General features: G+C 43.5%; 3 protein-coding genes across 3 annotated transcripts; 2 read left to right on the forward strand and 1 right to left on the reverse strand.

The window, feature by feature from the left end:
- Positions 1-6,111: 6,111 nt before the first annotated feature.
- On the forward strand, positions 6,112-9,549 carry klhl11 (kelch-like family member 11). Its single transcript, XM_012816738.3, has 2 exons — positions 6,112-6,845; positions 7,354-9,549. Exons 1-2 carry the CDS (start codon positions 6,181-6,183, stop codon positions 8,939-8,941), a joined length of 2,253 nt encoding a protein of 750 aa, XP_012672192.2. The 5' UTR covers positions 6,112-6,180; the 3' UTR covers positions 8,942-9,549.
- A 2,373-nt stretch (positions 9,550-11,922) lies between these two features.
- On the reverse strand, positions 11,923-15,502 carry LOC105890781 (kelch-like protein 10). Its single transcript, XM_012816857.3, has 7 exons — positions 15,159-15,502; positions 14,241-14,730; positions 13,432-14,046; positions 13,150-13,299; positions 12,772-12,888; positions 12,496-12,587; positions 11,923-12,279 (listed from the first exon to the last, which is right to left on the reverse strand). The coding sequence occupies exons 1-7, from the start codon at positions 15,353-15,355 to the stop codon at positions 12,120-12,122; spliced, it is 1,821 nt and encodes a 606-aa protein (XP_012672311.1). The 5' UTR covers positions 15,356-15,502; the 3' UTR covers positions 11,923-12,119.
- A 387-nt stretch (positions 15,503-15,889) lies between these two features.
- LOC105890780 (cytosolic 5'-nucleotidase 3) lies at positions 15,890-20,410 on the forward strand. The gene is made up of 9 exons (XM_012816856.3): positions 15,890-16,082; positions 16,741-16,842; positions 17,077-17,146; positions 17,371-17,417; positions 17,584-17,669; positions 17,822-17,911; positions 18,179-18,341; positions 18,640-18,840; positions 18,967-20,410. Exons 1-9 carry the CDS (start codon positions 16,080-16,082, stop codon positions 19,075-19,077), a joined length of 873 nt encoding a protein of 290 aa, XP_012672310.1. The 5' UTR covers positions 15,890-16,079; the 3' UTR covers positions 19,078-20,410.
- Positions 20,411-23,168: the final 2,758 nt, after the last annotated feature.

Here is a 23,168-nt window from a genome sequence, read left to right on the forward strand (position 1 = left end):
TTTGATTGATGAGAACTACATTGTTGGTGTTGAATGTCCACAAATGCAAAGTGCCCTTTCATACGTCATGGGTGTGGTATGTTTTAATGACATTGTCTGATACAATATCCATACACAAATGCTCTGCACTATTTCCAGTAATGACAGGACATGCAGCATTCCCAAGGTGAACGCTATGGACCAGGATGCCAAACTAATGAAGTGTCATGGTTTACCTTAATCACTATGAGCACCTACCCTGGAACTCTATATTTAGCATGTGCTCAAAACATTCTGATTTCTCAGAAAGACATACGATTGCCAGATAAAAAGGCTGACTAAAGTGAAAGAGTAGGAGACTTTAATGAGACTATCACGTCCCTCATGTGTCTATATATTATTAGATATACTTCAACCAGAGCAAGGCGACCAAAATATCCAGATCCTCCACGACTGGGGACTATGTCTCCTGTGGATCTGTCTACACCCTCCTTTGCCAGCACATTCACACACACACCTCCATTCAGACACACACACACACACATACATACATGCACACACCTCCATACAGACACACACATGTACACACCTCCATACAGACACACACACACACATACATGCACACACACACACCTCCATACAGACACACACATAACGCACACGGTTCATCATAACTGGTATGCTTCACATCAAACACATTATGAACATTTTATCATGCTTGTTACATTTCTAAAGGCAGCCATATCATGTAAAACATTCTGTGAGCTTATTCATCATGCTTAATGTAAAAAGGCAAGCAGATGAGCATGCACTGCTTTCACGAGGGAAGAGGGTATTAACTGTGTCAAGAGAAAGTGGCACACACTACCCCCTCACAGTTGAGATCTCTCAACACACACACACACACACACACGTGTGCACACACACATACACACGTGCGCGCACACACATACACACATACACAAATATACACAATGTTTTTGGATAGAGAGAGAGAGACAACTTTGAACAAGAGAGGACCGATACACGTGTATATCACTCTTGTGTATGTTTGTGCATGTGTGCGGTTAGCACAAAACTGCTGCAAAACAGAAGTAAAGGTTCTAGTGCAGAGTGTACGTGGGAAGCATGCTATGCAGAGTGTGGGTGAGTGAGTTCACCTCAGAGACCAGGAGAGAGAGAGAAGAGCTGCAGACTCTCTAGTTCCAGAAGCCCACATGACAGGCCTATTCACACGTACTATCGGCACAGATAAAGAGTATTCAAGCCCAAGACTCTGTACATATGAGGGCCAAAACAGATCACACCGATTGCATATCAAAGGTACGCATCTGCAATGTTTGTTCCCTGGTAAGAAATAAAGCCAGTTCTGTGTTTCTTCAACTTTATCTACTCTACACATGTCTGAAAACCCCTTGAGAACAGGGCCCAGAATGATCTCAGTCCCAGATTTATGTCCTAGTGTCTGACACTGTGAAATATTATGAAATAAAGTAATGTGGCATTGGGAACAAATGGGTTCAGGGACCTCCGGTTTACGAAAGAAAGCTGGAGATCAGACGAGGTCTGGTCAGGTTCAAAAAGGTTTCCTAAAAGTAAAGGGTAAGAGTAGTCAGTGAGTGCCAGATACCGGGTCAGAACCTGTTGGAGGGATCCGGCAGTGTTTCATCTGCATGTATTCTGCATTGATACGTTACAAACAAAGTTTCAAATAAAATATACATGACAGCATAATGCTACTTACATTAAAATGCTACATACAGTATACAACAGAAGTGAGTACAGCCCTCTGCAATATCACTTTAAAGTCAAATGATTCATGTATTAACATGTATTTGCTCTTTTGTAAAATTAAAACCTAACAGTTTAGATCTACTATATTAACAATACAGGCTCCACAGTAGGAACTCAATGCAACAAGTCAATACACCTTTCATTACTGAGAAACAAATCTTATATTTTTTTAATGCTTCATGTCCACCTTTATTTTTATAACTCGATCCTCCTTGGCATGGATGGTACCAGTGTGGTGCACATTTCTGGAGAGATTCTTCAGAGACATTTTCTTTCAGCATCGCTTTTGATAGAGGGGTTGTGTTGCTCTACCTTTCTTTTTAATACCCCAAAGGTGTTCTACTGGATTCAAGTCTGGAGACATACTTGTCCATGACCTATCCTTCACTTTCTTCTTCTTTAGAAACATGATTTAGAAGTGTGATTTTGACAGTGCGCTTCATTATCACGTTGGAATATTCCTATTCTACCAAACTTCTGGGAAGTGGGAGTCATCTTGTCAGCCAGTATACCCAAAGCCATTCATGGTGCTATCTATGAGTGTCATCTCCCCAACACCTTTTACACTCATGCAGCCCCACATCATCACACTCTCACCTCTGTGTTTCACGCTCAGGGCCCTACTCAGAGTTGAATACGGAGTTCATCTTGGCCTCATCTGACCAAAGAATGTGCTCCCAATAATCAAAAGGCTCCTATTGAAGTTCAAAGTTTAAGCTTGCAGTTTTGTGCTAAAGAGCAAACAAAGTGTTTTTTTCTTGGACGTTGTTGACACTATGCAATGTCCTTTGCACTGTCTGACCGGTCATTTTATAACCATGTTCATGCAATTATGCTAGGTAGGCAGCTAGATAATTTCAATGTAGTCTTTCTGAAGTATTTGAGTTTGATTGTTCATAAGAGGAAATACTCTTACTCTACTCTACTAAGAAATACTGCAATTATTGAGGTGATTCAATTCTGAATCATTTAATTTATATTGCAAAGGGGTGTACTCACTTCTGTTGTATACTGTATATGCTAAAACTCTTTTCTCTTTTTTGCATTGTATCTAGCATGTACAGTAATGTGTGATAATTAGTAAAAATGTATTATCCTGAGTATTATCAAGTGTTTCAATATGTGTTCATGGTAGAGAATCCCCTTCCACCCAAAAAAATACCATCCTGAAGAGTGTGAGTAGGACATAGTGTGAGTCTGTCACGAGAGAGCTCAAGTCCCTGAGGGAATGAGAGTGTAGTTCAGCAAACAGCCGGATATGCGAGACACACCGGAAGACTGAGGAATTCTCCTTGAGCTGTGTAAGAGCACATTTCCCATGGCACAGTTCCCTCTCTGGACTTCCTGGAACGGCGACGGAGTTTACAGTCTGTAGGCCTGCGGAATTCTCAAATCCCGAAGGGCTGAAGGAACGTGAACTTTGGGGTGCCTGATGACGCAGATATTCATGACCCTGTCAGAACCCCCCCTTTCTCTCCCCCATACTGAACCAGACAGCGAATATCAGGGCATCAGGGCTCCACGGCAGGGGTATATCAGGCACCAATGAGGGAACGTTTATTTTGTGACCCTTTAGACTCCCATGAGTCCTATATGTAACCTGTCAACTTCATATTGAACAAATAACAAATCTGCCTGTCAAATGATATGGAGATGACTAATATAGATGTGTGCTTGGGAAGTTTCGTGAGGGTATATTCATTTAGATGGTGGTGTCATGAGCCTTTTATTTAAATGGAAACTGTCAGGAATGGAATGTTAATCCCGACTCTAAACTGTACATATTGCATCTCTTGGGAAGCCTGGTAAGTTTTTTGCTTAACCCAGCATCCCCCATTCCTTCTGTTTTACCTCATCGCTCTGATCTTTGTGCTCAGACATAAAATAGCCATATCGTGTTGCCAAGCTATGATTTGAGAGGTGCACTAAATATGCTGAATTTGCTCAACAGTGAATGCCCAACTCCCCGTCTGCTTCCCTCAATATGAACTCACACACACGCACACTCAAACACTTCCCAGGACGCCATACTTTCCATCCCACTCATATCCCAACAGCAGTGTACGACTTCTCATGTTTTGGCCCTGATGACTTTAGCAGAGGAAGAAAATACCTGATCCGGCTCTCAAAGCAAAATAAAGGAAGCACTGGAGAATCCAACAAATTCCTGCAGGTACACACAGAGACACGCACATGCATCCAAACACACAATCACTTGGAGAGGAAGATGCATAAAGATGCTATCAACAAAAAAACACATCCTTACCAGATTTCTCAGGGCACAAGGAGTAAAGTAAATACATTTGTACACCTAAACTGACAGAGCAGTTTATGGTTTTCTGAAAAGGAGCTGCAAGGCCTGACTTTTCAGTCAAAGCAATGCCCTTATGCGGGCAGATCTAGTAATCAAAGAAAGATGCTGATCAGATGCAAACCCGTTCTGTACCATCATAAATACTCTCCAGCAACACAGTACGATGCACATGCACACAGGCATACAAGAAAGTACACAAATACACAGACACATGAATGGGAAAATATTCTAAATAGACAGCACACTCGTAGTAGGACTAAAAGACAGTCTTACACCTAATGTTTATGCATTATGCTATTGAAACATCACTATTCCCATTTCGTATTAAACCCTTTGTGTTGGTTTGGCACCAGCTGACACCAGCTCTAAAACAACAGCTACGAGCCCCAAGAGCCAGCTATTATTGCAGGAGTTCAGATCTGTCGTTGGTCTGCTAAAACGCTCGCCTTATCTGTGCTAAACACAGCGGGACAGCTGCCAATCAGATCGGCCCGCCAGGGGAAGAACACTGGAAAATGACCGGAAATTCCATTCTGGATGGCTCTCACAATCAGAAAGAATGATCTGTAAAAATCAGGCCATTGAGCGAGTTGCATAAGGGCCGACAAGATTGTTTTAGATGCTCACAAGGTCCACAGTTCTCGGGGGGGAGACAAAGAGGGCATGCCTTTAGGACAAGAAGTGCCCAAATAGTTCCAAACAAAGCAAGGCTACCACCAGCTGCCTCGAACTGAGCAGAGAAAAAGGGCCACTGAGACTTCCTGTTCCATCTTCATGACCACTTAGACTTTGTCATCTGGCTTAACATCAACCCCTCCAGGCCCAACTTCATGCTTAAAGATAAAGATAAAACTTAAAGATACAACTAGCAGGTGTTGTTCCCAGCAACTCCAACCAAAGTGAGCTTGAAAGGGTGACAATGTGGCATAAGAAAATATACAAGCATAGTTACGCAGGAGATGGAGATAGTCAGTAAAGTACACCACCTCCAACTAATTTCTCTGAAAAGTTTCTTCTCAGGTTAGGGGTATCATGTCGAGTATCTCCCCGAGAGTGGATGACTATGTAGCTGCAGTGAAACCTAGACCTGGATAAAGGAGGCTGCCCTCAGAGATAAATAGAGGATTACTGCCACCTAGGGGTTCAAACTTAAAACACACATCCTCTACACTAACATTTATTATGTGTTCCCTGACTTTTCAAGTATGAACTACTGATATAGGATGTTGGTATTGGGTGATTCTAGTTATAGGCAGTGTTTTCAAGAAATGCTGTTATTCTGGAGGTATGATGGAAACTGCTGGGCATTCTGTTAGACAAAAATGATATAATCCCCATCTTTAAATATTCAAATATTAAGAAGAGGGCACATGTCAGGCAAGGAAATACAAAAACCTTCCATTACTGCCTGCCATAATAGAGATTTTAAGAAACAAACCTTCACACTTCAGGTAGATGTATCAATTATTATGCATCCTTAGCATTATTACATTACTTTTAACAACTTTGAGTCTGACAACATAAGCTGTCTGTACACAGCCAATTATAACTGTGCATCCATAAAGTTATGTGGTTGAGGAATATATGTCTACCTGCATCTCTTCCTTCCTGTTCTCCATTCCACATGTTACCTCACTTTCCTTGTCTTGTCGTCTCTCTTTTTGCTTTTCTATCATCTACCCTCCTTTGCTAATCAAATTATACATACATTACAGACATCACATTGACAGACTATAAACAATAATTACTATATTGGCCTATTGCATGCTTGCTACGTTATTGTAAAACCCCAGCTATGCCAATGCCAAATCCTATGCCTGTGTTGGCACAGAAGCCCCCATGGGCTTTACAGTCATGGTTAGCAGAACAGCCCTGATGGTCTTAACAGTCAGGGTTAGCTAGCACAATAGCCCCCATGGGCTTAACAGTTACCTGAGTATGTGGGTGGTCAAATTCTGTACAAACGCTCTCCTATACGGTCTGTATCTGTAGCTTATCCTGCGCTATTCTACACAAAACCTTTAAAGTTAACCAAGCAAACTCAAAGGTTTTGTGCATGTGATGAAAACATAAAGTCCATAACCCTCTACAATATGGTAGCTAAAACGTTGATTCTGTGGGCCTCCTGTCATTATTTACTTCCGTGGGAAGACCTACTACGTCAACCTAACTGGCAACGCCTTAACGGCTCTGCGCATGCCCATTATGTCGTTTATGTTTTGAGTATATGTATGTGTGTCTGCGTGTGTATCCTCTCCCATACAAGTTTACTGCAATTTAGAATCTTGTCCTCTATCCCCGGAATGGCAACAGCTGCCCCGAACCCAGAGGACTCGAGCCGTAGCGGAAGCGGAGGGTCCAGTTCAGCTAGCTCGCTCGCAGGGGATGGAGATACGGAAGAGGCCGAGGATTTCACGTCGTCCTCCCATTGCTCGGAGCTGTCTCGGCGGCAGAACGAGCAAAGGAAGCAGGGGCTTTTCTGTGATGTGACATTGGCCTTCAGCGGTGGTGCGGCTACAGCACAGAACTTTGAGCTGGCAGCCCACCGTTCTGTTTTAGCTGCTGCGACCGACTACTTCACGCCGCTGCTGAGTGGGCAGTTTTCCGAGTCGGTGTCCGGTCGCGTGGAGATGAAAGAATGGAGTTCAGAAAACGGGCCGGACCCTGAGACAGTTGAGAGTGTGATTCAGTACATGTATACGGGAGAGATCCGAGTCAGCACCTGCAATGTTCACGAAGTATTGGAGCTTGCAGACAGGTAGGCGAGCGCAGATCACAGACAGCTAACTGTGGGGATGACAGCTTTTCAAAATAGTAGTCTGCATAGCCTGCACTAGATTGCTATGAGCGGGTGCTAGCTAATGTGTTAAGGCTTTGTGAATGCATACGCTCTCTAATGTCTTCTATTTCATAATTAAAACGCTGTTTTGCATGTATCAAACATTACTGTACAAAAGGTTTTTCTGCCTCGGTCTGGGTTTGGCTCTTTTTGGTACACAGACAAGCTAACCGAAGTGTTACCTAACCATGTAGCCCGCTTGTTTTGAGTCTGGAGGCAATTGACAGCATCCAGATGAAAGATAAGAGAAAACTTTTTCTTACAAACAGCTGTCATTGAAATACCCATGGTAGTAGAAATGGCTAATAACATTGCCAATAGGAAGCCAAAGTATTTGCCAGGGTATCCAGGTTATCCCCATCTTGTTGTTTGATTCTGTATTGCTTACCTGTACTTATTCCTCCTCTCCTCTTCTTGTGTCATTCAGGTTCCTTCTGGTTCAGCTGAAGGACTTCTGCGGTGAGTTTCTGAAGCGCAAGCTTAGCCTGGCCAACTGTGTAGCAGTGCACAGCTTGGCACACATGTACACGCTAGACCAACTGGCGCTGCGGGCAGCCGACATGATTCGCCGCAACTTCCACAAGGTCATCCAGGATGAGGAGTTCCTCACGCTGCCCTTCCACCTGGTGCGGGACTGGCTGTCAGACGCCGAGATCACGGTGGACTCAGAGGAGGCGCTGTTTGAGGCGGTGGTGAAGTGGGTGCAGCGCAACTCATCAGAGCGTGAACGCTACTTTGAGGAACTGTTCCGCCTCCTGCGGCTGCCTCAGATCAAGCCCACATACCTGACTCGCGCGGTCAAGAACGAGAGGCTGGTGGCGGCCAGCGAGGCCTGCCTGCGTCTGGTGGCCGAGGCCGTGGAGGGTCACGCCATCCGCTTCGAGAACCTCAAGTCAGCCGACGTGGAGCTGTGGTCGTCCTACACCGCCTCCTTCCAGCCGCGCTTTGGCCAAAACATGGACGTGATCATGGTGGTCGGCGGCGTGTCGGAAGGAGGCGACTACTTGAGCGAGTGCGTGGGCTACTTTATCTATGAGGACCGCTGGGTCAACCTGCCGCACATTCACAACCACCTGGACGGGCACGCCATCGCCGCCACCGACACGCACGTCTACGTGGCCGGCTCCATGGAGCCTGGCTTTGCCAAAACGGTGGAGCGCTACAACCCCAACCGCAACACCTGGGAGCAGGTGAGCAACCTGACCACGCGCAAGCACTCCTTCGGACTCACCTGCGTAAAAAACATCCTCTACAGCATCGGCGGCCATGGCAACTTCAGCCCGGGCTTCAAGGATGTCAGCGTGTACGAGCCCGAGCAGGACAAGTGGCACAACCTGGAGTCGGCACCCAAGATCCTGCGCGATGTGAAGGCAGTGAGCGTGGAGGACCGCTACGTGTACGTGACTGCGCGTACGCCCGTGGACACAGACAATGAGGACGGTTTGAAGACGGTGACCACACGATACGACACTGAGACGCGCCAGTGGCAGGACGTGGACTCGCTCCCGCTCATCGACAACTACTGCCTCTTCCAGATGGCCGTGGCCTCCACCAACTTCTACCACACGGCCTCCTGCTGCCCCAAGAGCTACTCGGCTGTGCGCGACGAGGCTGCACGACAGAAGATCAGCGGCCGTGTCTCCGACGAGATCCTGGAGAGCCTGCCGCCGGAGGTGATCGGCGTGGAGGGCGCTGCCATCTGCCACTTCCACCAGGACGTCTTCGTCATCGGCGGCTGGAAGAACAGCGACGATGTGGACAAGCAGTACCGCAAGGAGGCGTACCGCTACTGCGCAGAGCGCAAGCGCTGGATGCTGCTGCCGCCCATGCCTCAGCCACGCTGCCGGGCCACCGCCTGCCACGTGCGCATCCCCTACCGCTTTCTGTACGGCTGCCAGCGCTACCCCATGCCCCAGAACCTGGCTCGCCAGCGCGACCGCATGCAACAGATGCAGCAGCTGCACCGGCGCACGCTAACCCTGCGCCGGCAGCTGCAGTCGCAGATCGAGTGCTGAGGACGAGGGCGAGGGCGAGGTGGTGTGGGGTGCTACTTCACAGAGGCGCTGCCCATCGATGGTTGCTTCCTCTCTTCCCTCATGTTCCCCCCCACGTCCTCTGCACACCCGTCGTCCTGCCGTGGGAACCAGTTGAAGCGTAGGGAGTTACATTGGCGAGGGTGTGGCCTTAAAAAGCCAAGGCCAGTCTTTGCAGCCATCCGCTAGTCGAGTCCTTCCATCGTCATGGCATCAGACACTACCCACGCGGTCTACCCATTTTCATCATTCCATTTCTTTTCAGACCTTTGCAAGGACGATCAGGCTTTCTGCTCAAGGGTGTGTTTGGTGTGAAGGGTGGCCCTTGAGTGTCGTGGAGGTGGTTATTATGCCATATTGCACTGCATCTTAGCTGAGTTTCAGGCCATGCAGGCTTATGGCTATGGGGAGTTGAGCTGGGAAAGCAACAGTGAGGTGCATTTTATTTTGAGGCAACTGGAAGGGACAGCCAGCCAAACCAGAATGTATTGCATCAATAGAATTCCTAAAAAGAGACCAAAATGTGGGAAATCACGCACATGTGGTGTGTATTTTAATATGTATATTTAGAGAACAGAGTATATATATATATGTGTGTGTGTGTGTGTGTGTGTATATATATATATATATATATATACACATACATACATACATACATATATATAAATATACATATGTATATGAGTATATCCTCTTGGCCTAACCAATGTAGCAGGATGTTGCGCGATCACAAATCAGAGCCGTGAAGGTGGAAGTGGCTCCGTCTAAATGGACGGACCATCTCTCATTTCAATCATTGGTTGTCTTAAAAGACTCTTAAAAGTCAAAAAGAAAAAATGCCCGAACTGACATTCCAGCATGACACTCTCAAGGTGAAATAGATTCAGACCACAGAGCATAGCGTAGCTAGCTTTTCTGCAGTAGAAGAGTACCTTTGTGACTTGCACTTATAGCTTTGCCGCCATGGCCCTGTTTGAAGTGGGTATACACAGGTTGCATAGGTAATTGTCCAGTCTGGTAAGGACAGTACATTTATCTGAGGGTCTGTGGCTCTGCTCCTTAACATTATGGGTTTTTGTTTTTGTTTTTATTCTCCAAGCACTCAGTTGGGGCTGGTAGCGTACTAGGTTTTTGTCTTAGTCACAACCCATCACCAGCACAGTGGGTCCACATGGCAGCAAGGAGAAAATTGAGGAACACCTCATATGAAAATATTGAATTGCAACACTGTTGTACTAGATGGATGTAGAGAGAGGTGGATAACGTAGTAGATGGGTAGAAAAGACAGAAAGGTTTTGCCTTTCCTCAGCATTGTTTTACATCAGCCTTCTGACATTTCTGTTATGTCACATTTCATTCCACTACATTTGTTACATTGTTATTTTGATGATATTGTTTTTCTTTTGTCAGCGTTCGTAAAGAGGCACTTCCTCTGGGTGCTAATAGCTAACTTGGATGGGTATGCTAATGGGACTGGTCTTGATCTCTATGGTGCATCTTCCTGTCCTTTGTCCTGACATGCCCTATAACCCTCTATCTGAACTCACTTCAGAATGACAGAACCTTTCCCCTCTTCCTCCTAACTGTATTCTGGGTCTGCAGTAACTGTATGCCTTTATTTTTCCCCAGTCCCAGTTGTGTTGTTTGATGAAGAAGGGATTGGTGCTGTGCACTTGTCGTCTGAGGTTTCAGTGCCACATCTTGTGGGGGTTTCGGGGCTGGACAGGGATGATGAGATGATGAGAATGGTGGGTTGTGGGTAAGGTGTGATGTGTCTATATGTGTTAAAGTTTATCCATCTGCTGAGCAGAGCTTTAAAAGGTGAAAGTGCACTTTACAGCACAGATGACTTTATGATTATTGACATATGATTATTATTTACTTTTATTATTTGCTATTTACTTTTTACCATGATCGTGTTATATTTAAATCCTGAATGTTTTAGAGGTTAACTTCCACCTCATCAACTTTTGACTCACTGGATGAAAGAGATGAGAGACCAAATATAATTTTGTATCCTAGGTTACCAAGGATATGAACGGATGACCGATGTTTTGACCAACTCTCCAAGTCAGTTTTCGGTTGCACGTGCACCTTCATTTTTTTCCCCAGTCCCTCGAATTTTAATCAGGTTATTTTGCCATCAAATCTCATTCTAATTAAATAGAAGTTGACTAATCACAACATGTATTTTTTTTCTTTCGTCCTGTTTTTCATTGTCCTTTATTTCATCTATGCAGCCCTTTGCTATCTTTCTATGTCAGTGTTTTTTTTTCTCTTCTTCTTAATCTGACTACTGCAAGCTTTGTGCCTGTATATTAGAAGATTACGCACTTAATGATCATTGCATTCTGAGTAAGTTCTATAAAGAATGCTTTTCTACTCTACAGAGTTTGATTGCTACTGTGTGACATAACTGGACTGATAAATAGGCCGTCTTATGAATAGTTTGTCATAAATTTATGTCCGATTCAGGCCCAGCTCAGTAGGGGTCTAAGACATCACCTGCCATGCTTTGCCAGGTGGATGCGTTAAGATGACTCTGATTGTACAAATTTGTATGAAACATATTTTGACACCGTTCTGTCTTAAGTTAAGCCATGTTGCTATCTCTGAGCCACAGCAGAGAAATGGTTTAGGGGTGGAAATGCATGCTGAAAAGTGACTGGGCCTGCTGAAGAAATCATGCAGAACGATCAGCCATTTCCTAGCTCTTTGCCTGTTTGTATAGCAACACAAAAAAATAAAAAACCAACAGTGAATCATAAGTATATTTTAGGCTTTGCATGTTGTGAACATTGTAATACTTCAAAAACAAAATGATGAAATGCTGAAATGAAATCATTTTTAATAGACTTTCTTTTTTCCATTTAGTATTCAGTGATGTCTAATGAATTCATGCAACAGACACTAAATCCATGTCCATACTTCAAACCAGCAAACGTGTAGATGACAGTCGCCTGTATCATCAGCCCCGCCCTCTTTAAGAAGAAATAGAAAAATATATGGATGCAATAAAAAAATAAATAGAACTTCTATATTTGTGTCTGCCTTGGTTCTTTTCCCCCTGAGCACTTTGGGAGGAGCTTGGAGCATTTTATTAATGTTAGGACAGTCTGTGCCTGTGTCTAGTTAACAGAGAGGTGCATTGATCCAGCTCTCAGACAGACAGAAGGCTGTTGGAGGTGGACAGTTTGAGCTCCTCTCTCTGGATCTGGAGGGCATCGCGGGGGGCGGCATAGTCTGACACGTTGGCCAGACCTGGCACCACACAGCAGCTCAAGGCACTGCGGAAAATGCCCATGTCATGGGCATCATACCTACAAGGGGATCATAAAACAGAACGTTTATTATGTGTCATTCATTCATTCAAGTCACTCATTTATAAGGCATATATCGGTTGAGGCATGTTTTTTTTCCTAATCTGAGGTGACTCTATTTACAACTTTAAAAAATACTTTTAGAAATGTGTCGTTAAATGTGTATGCATAAGAGTGTGTGCATTTTAAATTTGACGCGAGGAGTTAAAAGTTTACCATTCATCTGTCTTTTCATCGTAACACTCTACGTTAAATGTGGTTGTGAATCCATTAAAGCCGCCCACCACAAACAACAGGTCATCCACCACCTAAGACGAGAAGGAAAAAGAAAAAGAGGCCGAGCTGTTGTCATAGAAAGTACATACCTGAGGAGTCTGGTTTTCTGTGTAACTATGAAAATGCTCTGTGAAATGTGTTGACACACTGTCACGAGTGTTGACACTGTGGCTGAGAGCAAACAGGTAAAGAGCAAGGGATGGTAAGGTGGTGCACCTCAATGCCAAAATTACTGCGCGGGTTGAACATGGTTGGCACAGCGCGCCAAGTGTTGGTCTGAGGGTTGTAGGCTTCCGCATTTCTCAAACGGTTGGCACCGTCAAAACCTCCAACCTGGAATATGGAAAATGAGAGGACAACAAAACAATGGTGAAGAAGAAATTCATGCCAGTATGAGTGGGAAATGTATTTAGCTCTGTATAAGACATTTACATTTCTTAGACATAAAGGGGCTGTAAATTTGCAAAGTACATCCAGTTCTTATTCTCAATCTCATTGTTCATATATAGGCCTACTATATACTATCTGAGCTACAGAAACACTATGTGTGACGCAATATGTGTGTGTGTGTTTTGGGAAGCGGGGGACACATACTGAATACACATGCTCTCCATATGCGATCACTCCCACTCCACTGCGCCGGCTCCGCATAGGGGCAATCAGAGTCCACTGGTTGGTCTGGGGGCTGTAGCACTCTGCCGTGAACAGGCACTCGTTCCCATTGAAACCACCGCAAATGTACACCTGTCAAAAACAAGAAATCACAAAACATGTGGAATCTAAAATTGCAGTAAGCTTAGCGGAGCTACACGCTGATGGCAATTCATGTTTAAATTCGGGCCCAGTGTTGTTAGAATAAGACAGGGGTTGACCTACCTTGTCATGCAGTGTTGTGGAACTGGCATCGCTCCTCTGCTCATGCATGGTGGCAATGAGGGTCCACTGGTTGGTGTCAGGCTCGTAGCGTTCAGCGGTGTTCAGGCGCATGTATCCGTCGAAGCCGCCCATGGCGTAGATGTGGCCATCCAGCACCGTCACGCTCACATAGCAGCGGCGCGAGTGCATTGGTGCCACCTGGTGCCAGGTGCGGGTGGTGGGGTTGAACTTGCGCACGCTGTTGAAGTAGTCCACACTGTCGAATCCCCCGACACAGTACACAAACCCGTTCAGGTAGGCTGCGCCGTGATAAGCCCGTGGGCTTTCCTCCTCACGGGTCACGTTCACCCAGCGGTCCGCCCTGGCATCGTAGGCCTCAATCCCATTGGTGGGGCTACCGCCACTCCAGCCACCAATGGCCAGTAGGATAGCAAAAGGGAGGCGAGGGCGGGTTAGAGGGTTGGTGAAGTCATTGGAAGGGCCGTTCATGTTGAGGTCATACATTGCCTTCAGGGCATTGATGATGACAGGCTTGCACTCTTCGTTATCCTTCACCAGTGTGTTGTTCTTCACATTGTTCATGAAGTAGTCAGCCGTCATTAAGGCCAAGCGAATCTGGATAGACATTCGAGAAAAATAAAGTAGAGGTTAAGAAGATATTGATGGAAATACTTTGAAGAGGACATGCTACATAGAGGGAGAAAGTGGTGTGGAAGACAAAACTTTTACTGCCACAAAGACATTTGTAAAATCTGTTGGTTGTTTGAAAGTGTTAACATTCTAATTCAGCATCACTTCAGGTCTCTTACCTTGGGCAGCAGCACAACAATGTGTTTCTTCCTCTGCTGAGGCTCATGGGCAATCCATCGTTGCACAGCCTCGTAGACCACCTCTTCCTGCTTCACGTTCAGGTCGTCCTTCTCGATGATCCCACACAGCTCGGACAGAGAGAGCTCCAGGAACTCCTCAGAGGTTCTCACCATGTCGTCGAAGTTGTGCAGGATGTAAACGTAGGCACGTTGGCGCAGCTCGGAGCACGAGAAGAAATCTGCAAACTTACAGATGCCGATGCAGTTCAGCAGGCACAGCTGCCCCGCCAGGAACTCGCAGCAGGCACGCACAATGCCCATGATGGAGAACTGGTCGGCAGCTGCTAAGAGCTGCTGTACATTCTCTGTTGTCACCGGGACAATGCGAGTGTATGCGTACTCAATGATGAGACGCATCATATCAGGTGAAACGCCAGGGATGTTGTAGACGCGCCTTTCTGAGTTGTTCCATTCACTGGTGAATAAGGCTCTGTAAACAAGAATTCCCATCAATTTCAATGTCACATTTAAGACACAGTCATCGTTGTCATTATTGATCACCATAGTTATTATAATCATTGAAATCTGAAAACATTTTGATTTAAAGTTCCTCTCAGATGTGGAGGACAATATTATTATTAAGTTATAGAGACATTAGCCTCTGTCCACCCTACCTTGGTAAGCTTAACAGTAGGCCTAAATTTTAGACAAGTAAGGTTAATTAAGACCTATTGTTGCATTTTCAAGCTATTTCCATCCTGTACGTAGGCCCTATCATTGTATAGGTATCACGCAAAAGAGAAGAGGATCTATAACTGAATGACTGAAACAAACTTATGAATGAATGCTGGCACTCTATGAGACAGAAATGGCTGAGGTATGCTCTGTAGGGCACCCAGTAGGTCCCTTACCACTCACCGAAAGTAGGCACTGCAGCCACACAGAATGTTTTTGTGAGCATTGAACTCCATCCCATTCACTTTGACTATCACATCGCATAGCTTGCCCTCGAGACGCAGCTCATTGAAAATAGTGCAGGCCATGGCACTCATTTTTCTCTCCATGAAGCAGCGCTGGAACTTGGGGGAGGAGGCTGGTTCCTCAGGTTCACTCATCTTTGCTGCAGTAGCTACACGAATTAAGAATGACTGACACGTACAACCAAATCTTGACTGTGTTGGAAGTATTAAAGTTGCTGCTGGTTAGTTCAGAGGCTGTGCTTAACTGAAATTATTGCCTCTAGCAGTGTTCTTTTGGGGGGGGGTTCTAGAACCTCTCATTATAGCATCACTGCAGTAGAATGTACAGGAATGCATTCTTTTTTTTATATGTGGCTGATGCATAACTACCAACACGAAGCAGCTGAGCTTAACTTTAACCTACTGATTAATGAGTTATTATAGCTTTGGTGTCTCCATATGTCACTAACAGCTACTTATGCACACATAAATACACAGTTTTGATACAGACAACAGCATAGAGCTAAGAAAGCAACACATGATGGCTTATGTTTGTGTTATATTTAATGTTATGTTTACTATGTGTCCAATTACACCAGCATAACAATTTAATAAACTGGGAAAGAATGAGTACGCTATTAGTCTAACAGCTATGCTACCTACCCGGAATGATTTCTCTACATCCTTTGTACTACTGGGGACATATCCGGTTGTCTCTCCGGTTCTGCTGCTCCTGTCAGTTGTTACAGTTCTGTGTATGTTTTGTTAAGGACATTCTGTTTATGCTCTACCAGCGAAAACACTGTCAATATTATTTCCAGATTGCACGTTTGTGGTTCTTCTATTCTGGTATTTAAAGTGATATTCATCTAACTTCAAAATGGTAAGTAAATTAACGTTTGCTTGCTAAATTACTTCATAAGTGCTCTTTGCTAGCTGGCTAATCTAGTGCATAAACTATGTGCAAGAGAGCGAGTGAATGAATGGCTGTTCTGCTAAACCCTGCGTCAACGAAAATTTCAGAGTATTTCCGTCTTTTTAAGTATTTCTATAGTTTTTTCTTATGACGGCAGTCATTTGTCATGCTAGTTGTTATTGTCTTGTCGTTAGCTACATTACTTTAGCTAATGCTAGTCATGCATCCTAATTAAAGCTAAGTAACGTTTCGATTTCAGTTTGAAAGATACGTTCGTTGCAGTAAAAATATCCTTTGTCAGCTGCATATTTTAAATGATCAGTGCTTGCTGTCTAAAATACCGAGGACCCTTCTGTGTTGTCCAGCTGGGGTCGAATGAGTTAGCTACGTAACGGACACGGTGACACAACAACTGGGAAGTCAGCCGCGTTTTAAACAATGCAATATGAATATCCCGACCAGCTAATATTCATCTTATACTATCGACGGTATAGACTCCCCTGCGAGTTAATGACAGCTGATTTAATGCATTTCAGGTCTTAATGCGCACAATGCTTTGTTTCTGGTGATCTGTTTTCTAGGTTACAAAAACAGTTTTTCATCACTTGGCTTTGTGTCATTGCAGATTCTTGCATTGTCAAAATTCTCATCCGTGCGAATCGGAGATCCTGAGAAAGTGGATCGGATTCTAAATGCCATGAGAAAGGCAGGGCCCAATACTGTCCAGGTACAACATTGAATTGCCTGTACATTACAGATGCTTTAGCATAGTTTTATGCAATACGTGTATGTGAGTTTCTTGCTTTTTTAAAAAATGTTTTTCTATTAGTTTTGTTTCCATTTACCATATAATCAACTGACTGTCCCTGTTAACCTTTATATTGAACAGACTACCTGTTGTCACGTTTTTAATATAAATTATGTTGTACTGAAAGTCCTGACCATTATGCTCTTGTTGTAGGTAATTTCAGACTTCGATATGACACTCACCAGATTTGCTTTTAATGGAAAGCGATGCCCTACTTGCCACAGTGAGTCATTGGTAGTTGTAGGATTATTTAGTCAATTAAATGTATTGAGAAGCATGTGTTTGTGTTTGGGTTAAATATTTCAAACCAATTCTGCTTTACCATACCAGAATTATGTCTCACTTTTTAAGTAAAGTTATATATGTGGATAAATTATGGGTCAAAGCCTAATTGGTTTTGGGATTACCTAACGTAACATCTGAACAGAGTGTATGTTGTGTTTGTAGATATCCTGGATAACAGTAAATTGATCAGTGAAGAATGCAAAGAACAGGTAAGAGCCCATTGCCTCCCTGAGGGTTAGGTCTAGTTTGTGAGATTGGACCCCCACAGCTGTTACCTGCTCTCTTCTGTACTCAGTGTTCATGTTAACAGAACCTATTGAGAATGTAGAGTGGGAAATAATATAGGTTGTCCTCACCTCTGTGCATTGTCTTCAGCTGAAGGAACTACTGAACACGTACTACCCCATTGAGATTGACTCCACCCGCTCAGTGGAGGATAAGCTACCGTTCATGGTGGAATGGTAAGTCTTACCTGGCCATCTCTTTCAGTTACCACACATGAACCATCTCTCTGTTGGCCTGTGTCTTGCCATTCTACCACAATGGAGCTGGGGATGTGTTAATGTGAAGCCACAGGAGGCAGTGTTGTGAGGTACTGTGTTGTTTGATACAGGTGGACCAAAGCCCATAACCTTATGGTGCAGCAGAAGATCAAGAAGGATCTGCTGGCCACAGCAGTGAAAGAGTCAGATGCCATGCTCAGGTGAGCGCATGAGGACTTGAACATGAGTCATTCTGTGTTCTCCCATCACCCTGGTCATAGTTATGAATCATTACATGAATGTTTTGGACTTTTTTTTTTTGTCACTCTGTAAACCAATATGAACAAATATCAGCAACAGAGTGGATGTCCAGTAGGAGTTTATGGCATCCTTGTGAGAAGATCTTTAACCACACACAATGCAGTCTGTTCTTTAATGTCACTGTTTGTCACAACATGGTCCATGCCGTTTCTGCCTTCACTGTGCAGGGATGGCTACAAGGGTTTATTTGACCACTTGAAGGAGCAGAACATCCCTCTTCTCGTCTTCTCAGCTGGGATAGGAGACGTCTTGGAGGAGGTGATAAGACAGGCGGGGGTCTTCTACCCGAATGTCAAAGTCATCTCTAACTACATGGACTTTGATGAAACCGTAAGTGTTGTCATTTAGCATGTATTTCAAACACAACCAGTATCTTTGTCTTATTGTAGTGAGGTTTTTTTTCCAGGAGCCGTGGGAATTGATTTCACAACATTTTGCTGAAAATCTTTTGGCATCCATATTGAAATTGGCATATGGAACTCAGCATTTCAGAAATCAGATTAAATAAAAAATAATGTTTTAATTAAATAAGAGTTTGGAGCCATAATTTGCCATGTATCTCGGTAAATGTAACAATACTCAGTTTAGTGGTCCTAATTAACCCTCATCGATATTGCTTGTCTATAAGGGCACGCTGCAAGCTTTCAAAGGTGAACTCATCCACACCTATAACAAGCGTGAGGGAGCGCTGCTCAACACCGGCCTCTTCGAGGAGCTCAATGACCGCCACAACGTCCTGCTGATGGGGGACTCATTGGGGGACCTGAACATGGCTGATGGTGTGCAGAATATGGATAATATCCTGAAGATTGGCTACCTGAATGACAAGGTACCCGAACACACACACACACACTTAGAGACACATATACACAATGTCCATTGATTACTATCCAGAAGTGAACATGTCTAATTTTTCTATTGCTTATTTTCTTATGATCGCCATTCTGTGCCTTAGGTGGACGCGTGGATGGAGACCTACCTGAACTCCTATGACATTGTCTTGGTGAAAGATGAAACCATGGAAGTACCTAATGCCATTTTGCACTACATCACTGGCAGCCAGTGAACTTTCACCCCTACACCAGCCCACCTCTGACCTTTACACTCATGTCCCTGGTCTCAGAAAGCTTTTTGTGCAGGGTGGCCTCCTTCCCCTTCCTTGTGTCGCTGACAGACAGGGGGGTGTCCTGCTCAAACGCCAACCCCTTCCCCTCCCCCTCTCCACACACACACTCCCAACAGACCTCTCCCACCCCGGAACGTAGCGGTAGTGACTGATCCGATGCTGCAAGCGCTGTCAGTGTACCATTCTCCTCCCTGTGGATGTGTGTTGGTTAAACGGTTCATGCACCTGTTTCTTCCCTTTGTCACATTAGTAAATGTCATGTGCAGGCTGCACCTCAAAATCCTTCACATCTTTACCATAATGTGTCATGTTGACAGTGATCGATATGGCTTTTGCACACACACACACACACATCACACACACAACACACACACACACACACACACACACAGATTTAGATACACGCACAAATCTCACATATAAGGGCATTTGATTTTCCCAGAATTGTTTTTCAAAATGCATGAGACATTTTTGGTCAATGTTCAATGCAGGACCTAACCAAGTCACACCAGGGAGAGAGAGCATCAGTATTTGAAACATAGTTCATTATGAGCACCTTCAGTGGCCATTCTTTTCTAACGTCTGCTGATCTGAAACGACTGGAGAGAGATTGATAGAGAGGGTTAAGTGCTTTGGCTTCAGTGGCAGCCTTGCACAGACTTATTAAAGAACCGCAGTGATGTATGTGTGGAAGAGGGAGTCATTTTCACAGCATATACAGCTATCCGTTAGTTTCTTATTTTGACTATAACTGTTTATTTGGTTTATCCAAGATTTTGGAGGATTTCATGTGTTTTTTTTATTTTTTTAAAGTGCTATTTTATGTTGGCCAAGGGACTTAATATCCTAATCTATGTCAAGTCAGTGTGACTGTGGCAAAGAAACTGAAGATGGCACTTGTACAAAGATTGTACCACTGACATTCTACACACCAGAACTAGCTCAAAGACCTTAGGTTGTTTGTTCTGCTTAACATCCAGCACTATCCTTTATCAGTGCACCAACCAGTCTTTTGAGTGGAGGTGGAGATAACCGAATAACAAGTCCAGCACATGACATTGCTACTTGAGCCGCGTCACTGCCGCGACTGACTCTGGGGTGTGAAACTTTGCTATGAATGTTGATGAGTGTGCGTACTCTTTTCTCTACTTGTCCATCCATCAAGCCAGCCTAAAGTCATCTCAAATCCACAGCAGGTGTTATCAAAGTATGTCCTTGGAATGTATTTACATTGTTACTGGTGGAGCTCAATTAAAAAAAAAAAATTTTGTAATCAGTATTTGTTGTTTGATATCTCTCCATGACTACATACTGTGGCGTTCGTCGCCGAGACGAATAACAGGACTCAATAGTCACTGTGTTTCAACAATGAATGGCTATTTATTCAGAACATGTGTAGCATCTCTTAAGTCCAATCAAAATGGTGACGCGCGTACATGCGCATATGGTTTATATAGTGAACGTAAACAATACCACGCATGACATCACATGACACATACTATGTGCATAATGTACTTTCATACACAGACGTAAAAGGAGAACATCTAAAGAACTGGTACTGAATGTACAGAAGGTATGTGCAAAACAGCCATGCTTAATTCTTATGCCAAGATTGCACTGGCACTTACTCAATATGTCCACAGTGTAGTTCAAATAGGAGACACGTTTGTATTTTATGCCCCAACATGGATGTATGACCAAATATCACACATTCACAGTGACAACATAAGGACATGCATGGCAAAAAATATGTACCCAGTAGCCTGCATCTCATTTTGTGACCTTAAAAATGAAATGTCTGAGTCCTGTGTTAAGACTTTTTGTGTCTTAACACATTTTGCCCATACAGCATGCTTCTGGGGCATATGCAGCTAATAGGATGGCAGTTGTTACATCTATTGTACACAGAATTAACCCAAATTTACTGAACTGGTTTCTATCTTGTCTATTGTACCTTTTCTTATTATCACGCATCTTCTTTCTTCTTGGTAAAACGTTTTGACCACTGGGGTGCGCTGCAACAAGCACAAATATTTTTTTTCTGGAAAGTGTTGATATGTTCCACTTAACGAAAGTGATTCTTATGTCAGGTGATACCTTTAGCCAAAGATGAGAAATGACAAATTGTGATGTGCACTTAGTCGATAAGGCCAGCATTTGTTTTGTTTACAGTTACAGTCCCTACAATTATTTTGTCCAACTTTCATTAAATTTGGCATAGGTGATCTTTGGACCAAGCTTAATTAAACTTATCCATGTTCCCCTTAGGCTTAGGATGTCCAACAAATCTTAAGCCATTTGACCACTAGGGACGCTGCAGTGAGCGAATGCGAAGCGTTTGACCACTAAAGGATGCCATGCCATGGAGACATTTTGATTTGAATTTGTAATTGAAGTAAAGTCTTCTGTAAAATAGCTTAGTTTTTGAATAAGCACTAAACTTTGTGAGTATGTTTCCAACCCTATTGCATTGACCTTTAAATGGTTTACTGCAGAACACCACTTAGTGGTCAAGTAAAAGGAAAGTTGTTGTTTGTCTTACAACAGTCATTTTTTTTCTTGATCTTCATCTTTCTTGAAGTGTTTACCTGCAATACCCCAGCAAATGTTTAAGGTCAAGGGGTTATTACTTGTGCATATGAACACAATATTTGTATTACTATTTCCAGAGGATTTGTTACAATTTTGAGATTTACGATAAACAAAAAACAGTAATTCCAAAGCTTACAATTGTTCAAGTAATTATCCCAAGAATATTGAAAAGATCTGTTATATTTTGTTTTGTAATATCCAAAAGATGATAATGTTGAAGAAGATGCCAAACAGATAGTGGTGTTATACCTTGGTACATCATTTTTGCCACAGCTTGTGCACTGTGCAGGTCAAACAATATTAAATGAAGGTTTGCTAGTGATCATGATTTGTACTCGTTTATCCACATAAAAAGCTATCATTGTAAACCCAACAGTGGTCTTGATGAATTCTCAAAGTAAGTTATTACGTGTGTGTGTGTGATGTGTGTATGACTATGCTGTGATGACCTGGATCCATTTTATATTTGAGTGCTATAATGCTGAGGTAAGTTACAGGGAGGAAAGATGCTGTTTGAAGGTTTGGGCGAGGTTCTGCAGTATTTACTCTTTCTGGTTTTTAGGGTTTTCAGGGAATGTTCATCTGACCCGTTGTCAATGATTTAACACTAAACTTGAAATGCTTTATGGGCTTCATGACTTGACAGTATGTGTGTGTATTCAGATGTATCAGCTGAAAGTCATGTGAGCACAGTTTATTAAGTATTATTTAAGGCATAGTATACTATTATACCATGATTCGAAGAGAGTGATACATTAACACCAACATTTTTAACATCACTGAAGGATAAGAGATGGGAAAGCATGATCATTGCCTTTGTTGTACATCACGTCACGGCAAAAGAAACCGCATAGGCAGTGCTTTCTAAAATATCACCTACTGTATATCAGTACATTTACAAAGACAATTTTATACAAACAATCCCCTAAATGGTGACGTTCTGAGTAGTATTTGTCCTGAAGGTATGGAGCAGAACCGTCCATGACAGTTTGATAAGCTAGCAGCTCATTTGATTGAGGTCATTTTCACAGAGTGATCGTGTGCTTTAAAAAGGGTCAATCCACACAGCCAGCCTTGTGTGCTGTAGTAGTTACACAGAGGAGTCCTCCAGAGGTGAAATCTGACATTCTGACTAATTAAAGGACAAGTCTGTGATTCAGAGACACCAATAGAGGATGTAGTTTGGTAGAATCTACAGCGGACAAGCTTTAGACAATGGACCAGAGAGGAGAATCAAAGGTTTCTCTGAGGTTTATTCCTGCGTGTTCCTGCAGGGAGTCAATTCCAGCATCCAATGTAGAAGTAAGGAAAAGACTCAAGTACATTACAGGGTTCACAGTTTAAATACCAGTCAGCCATGGGAGGATACAGTGGGGTGATGGGTCAGCCTTGGGGGTGTGTTGTAGGTGTGTTACAGGTACAGGTGGGAAAAAGGGGCA

Source organism: Clupea harengus, chromosome 1, assembly GCF_900700415.2.
Source record: "Clupea harengus chromosome 1, Ch_v2.0.2, whole genome shotgun sequence".
Taxonomy (NCBI): Eukaryota; Metazoa; Chordata; class Actinopteri; order Clupeiformes; family Clupeidae; genus Clupea; species Clupea harengus.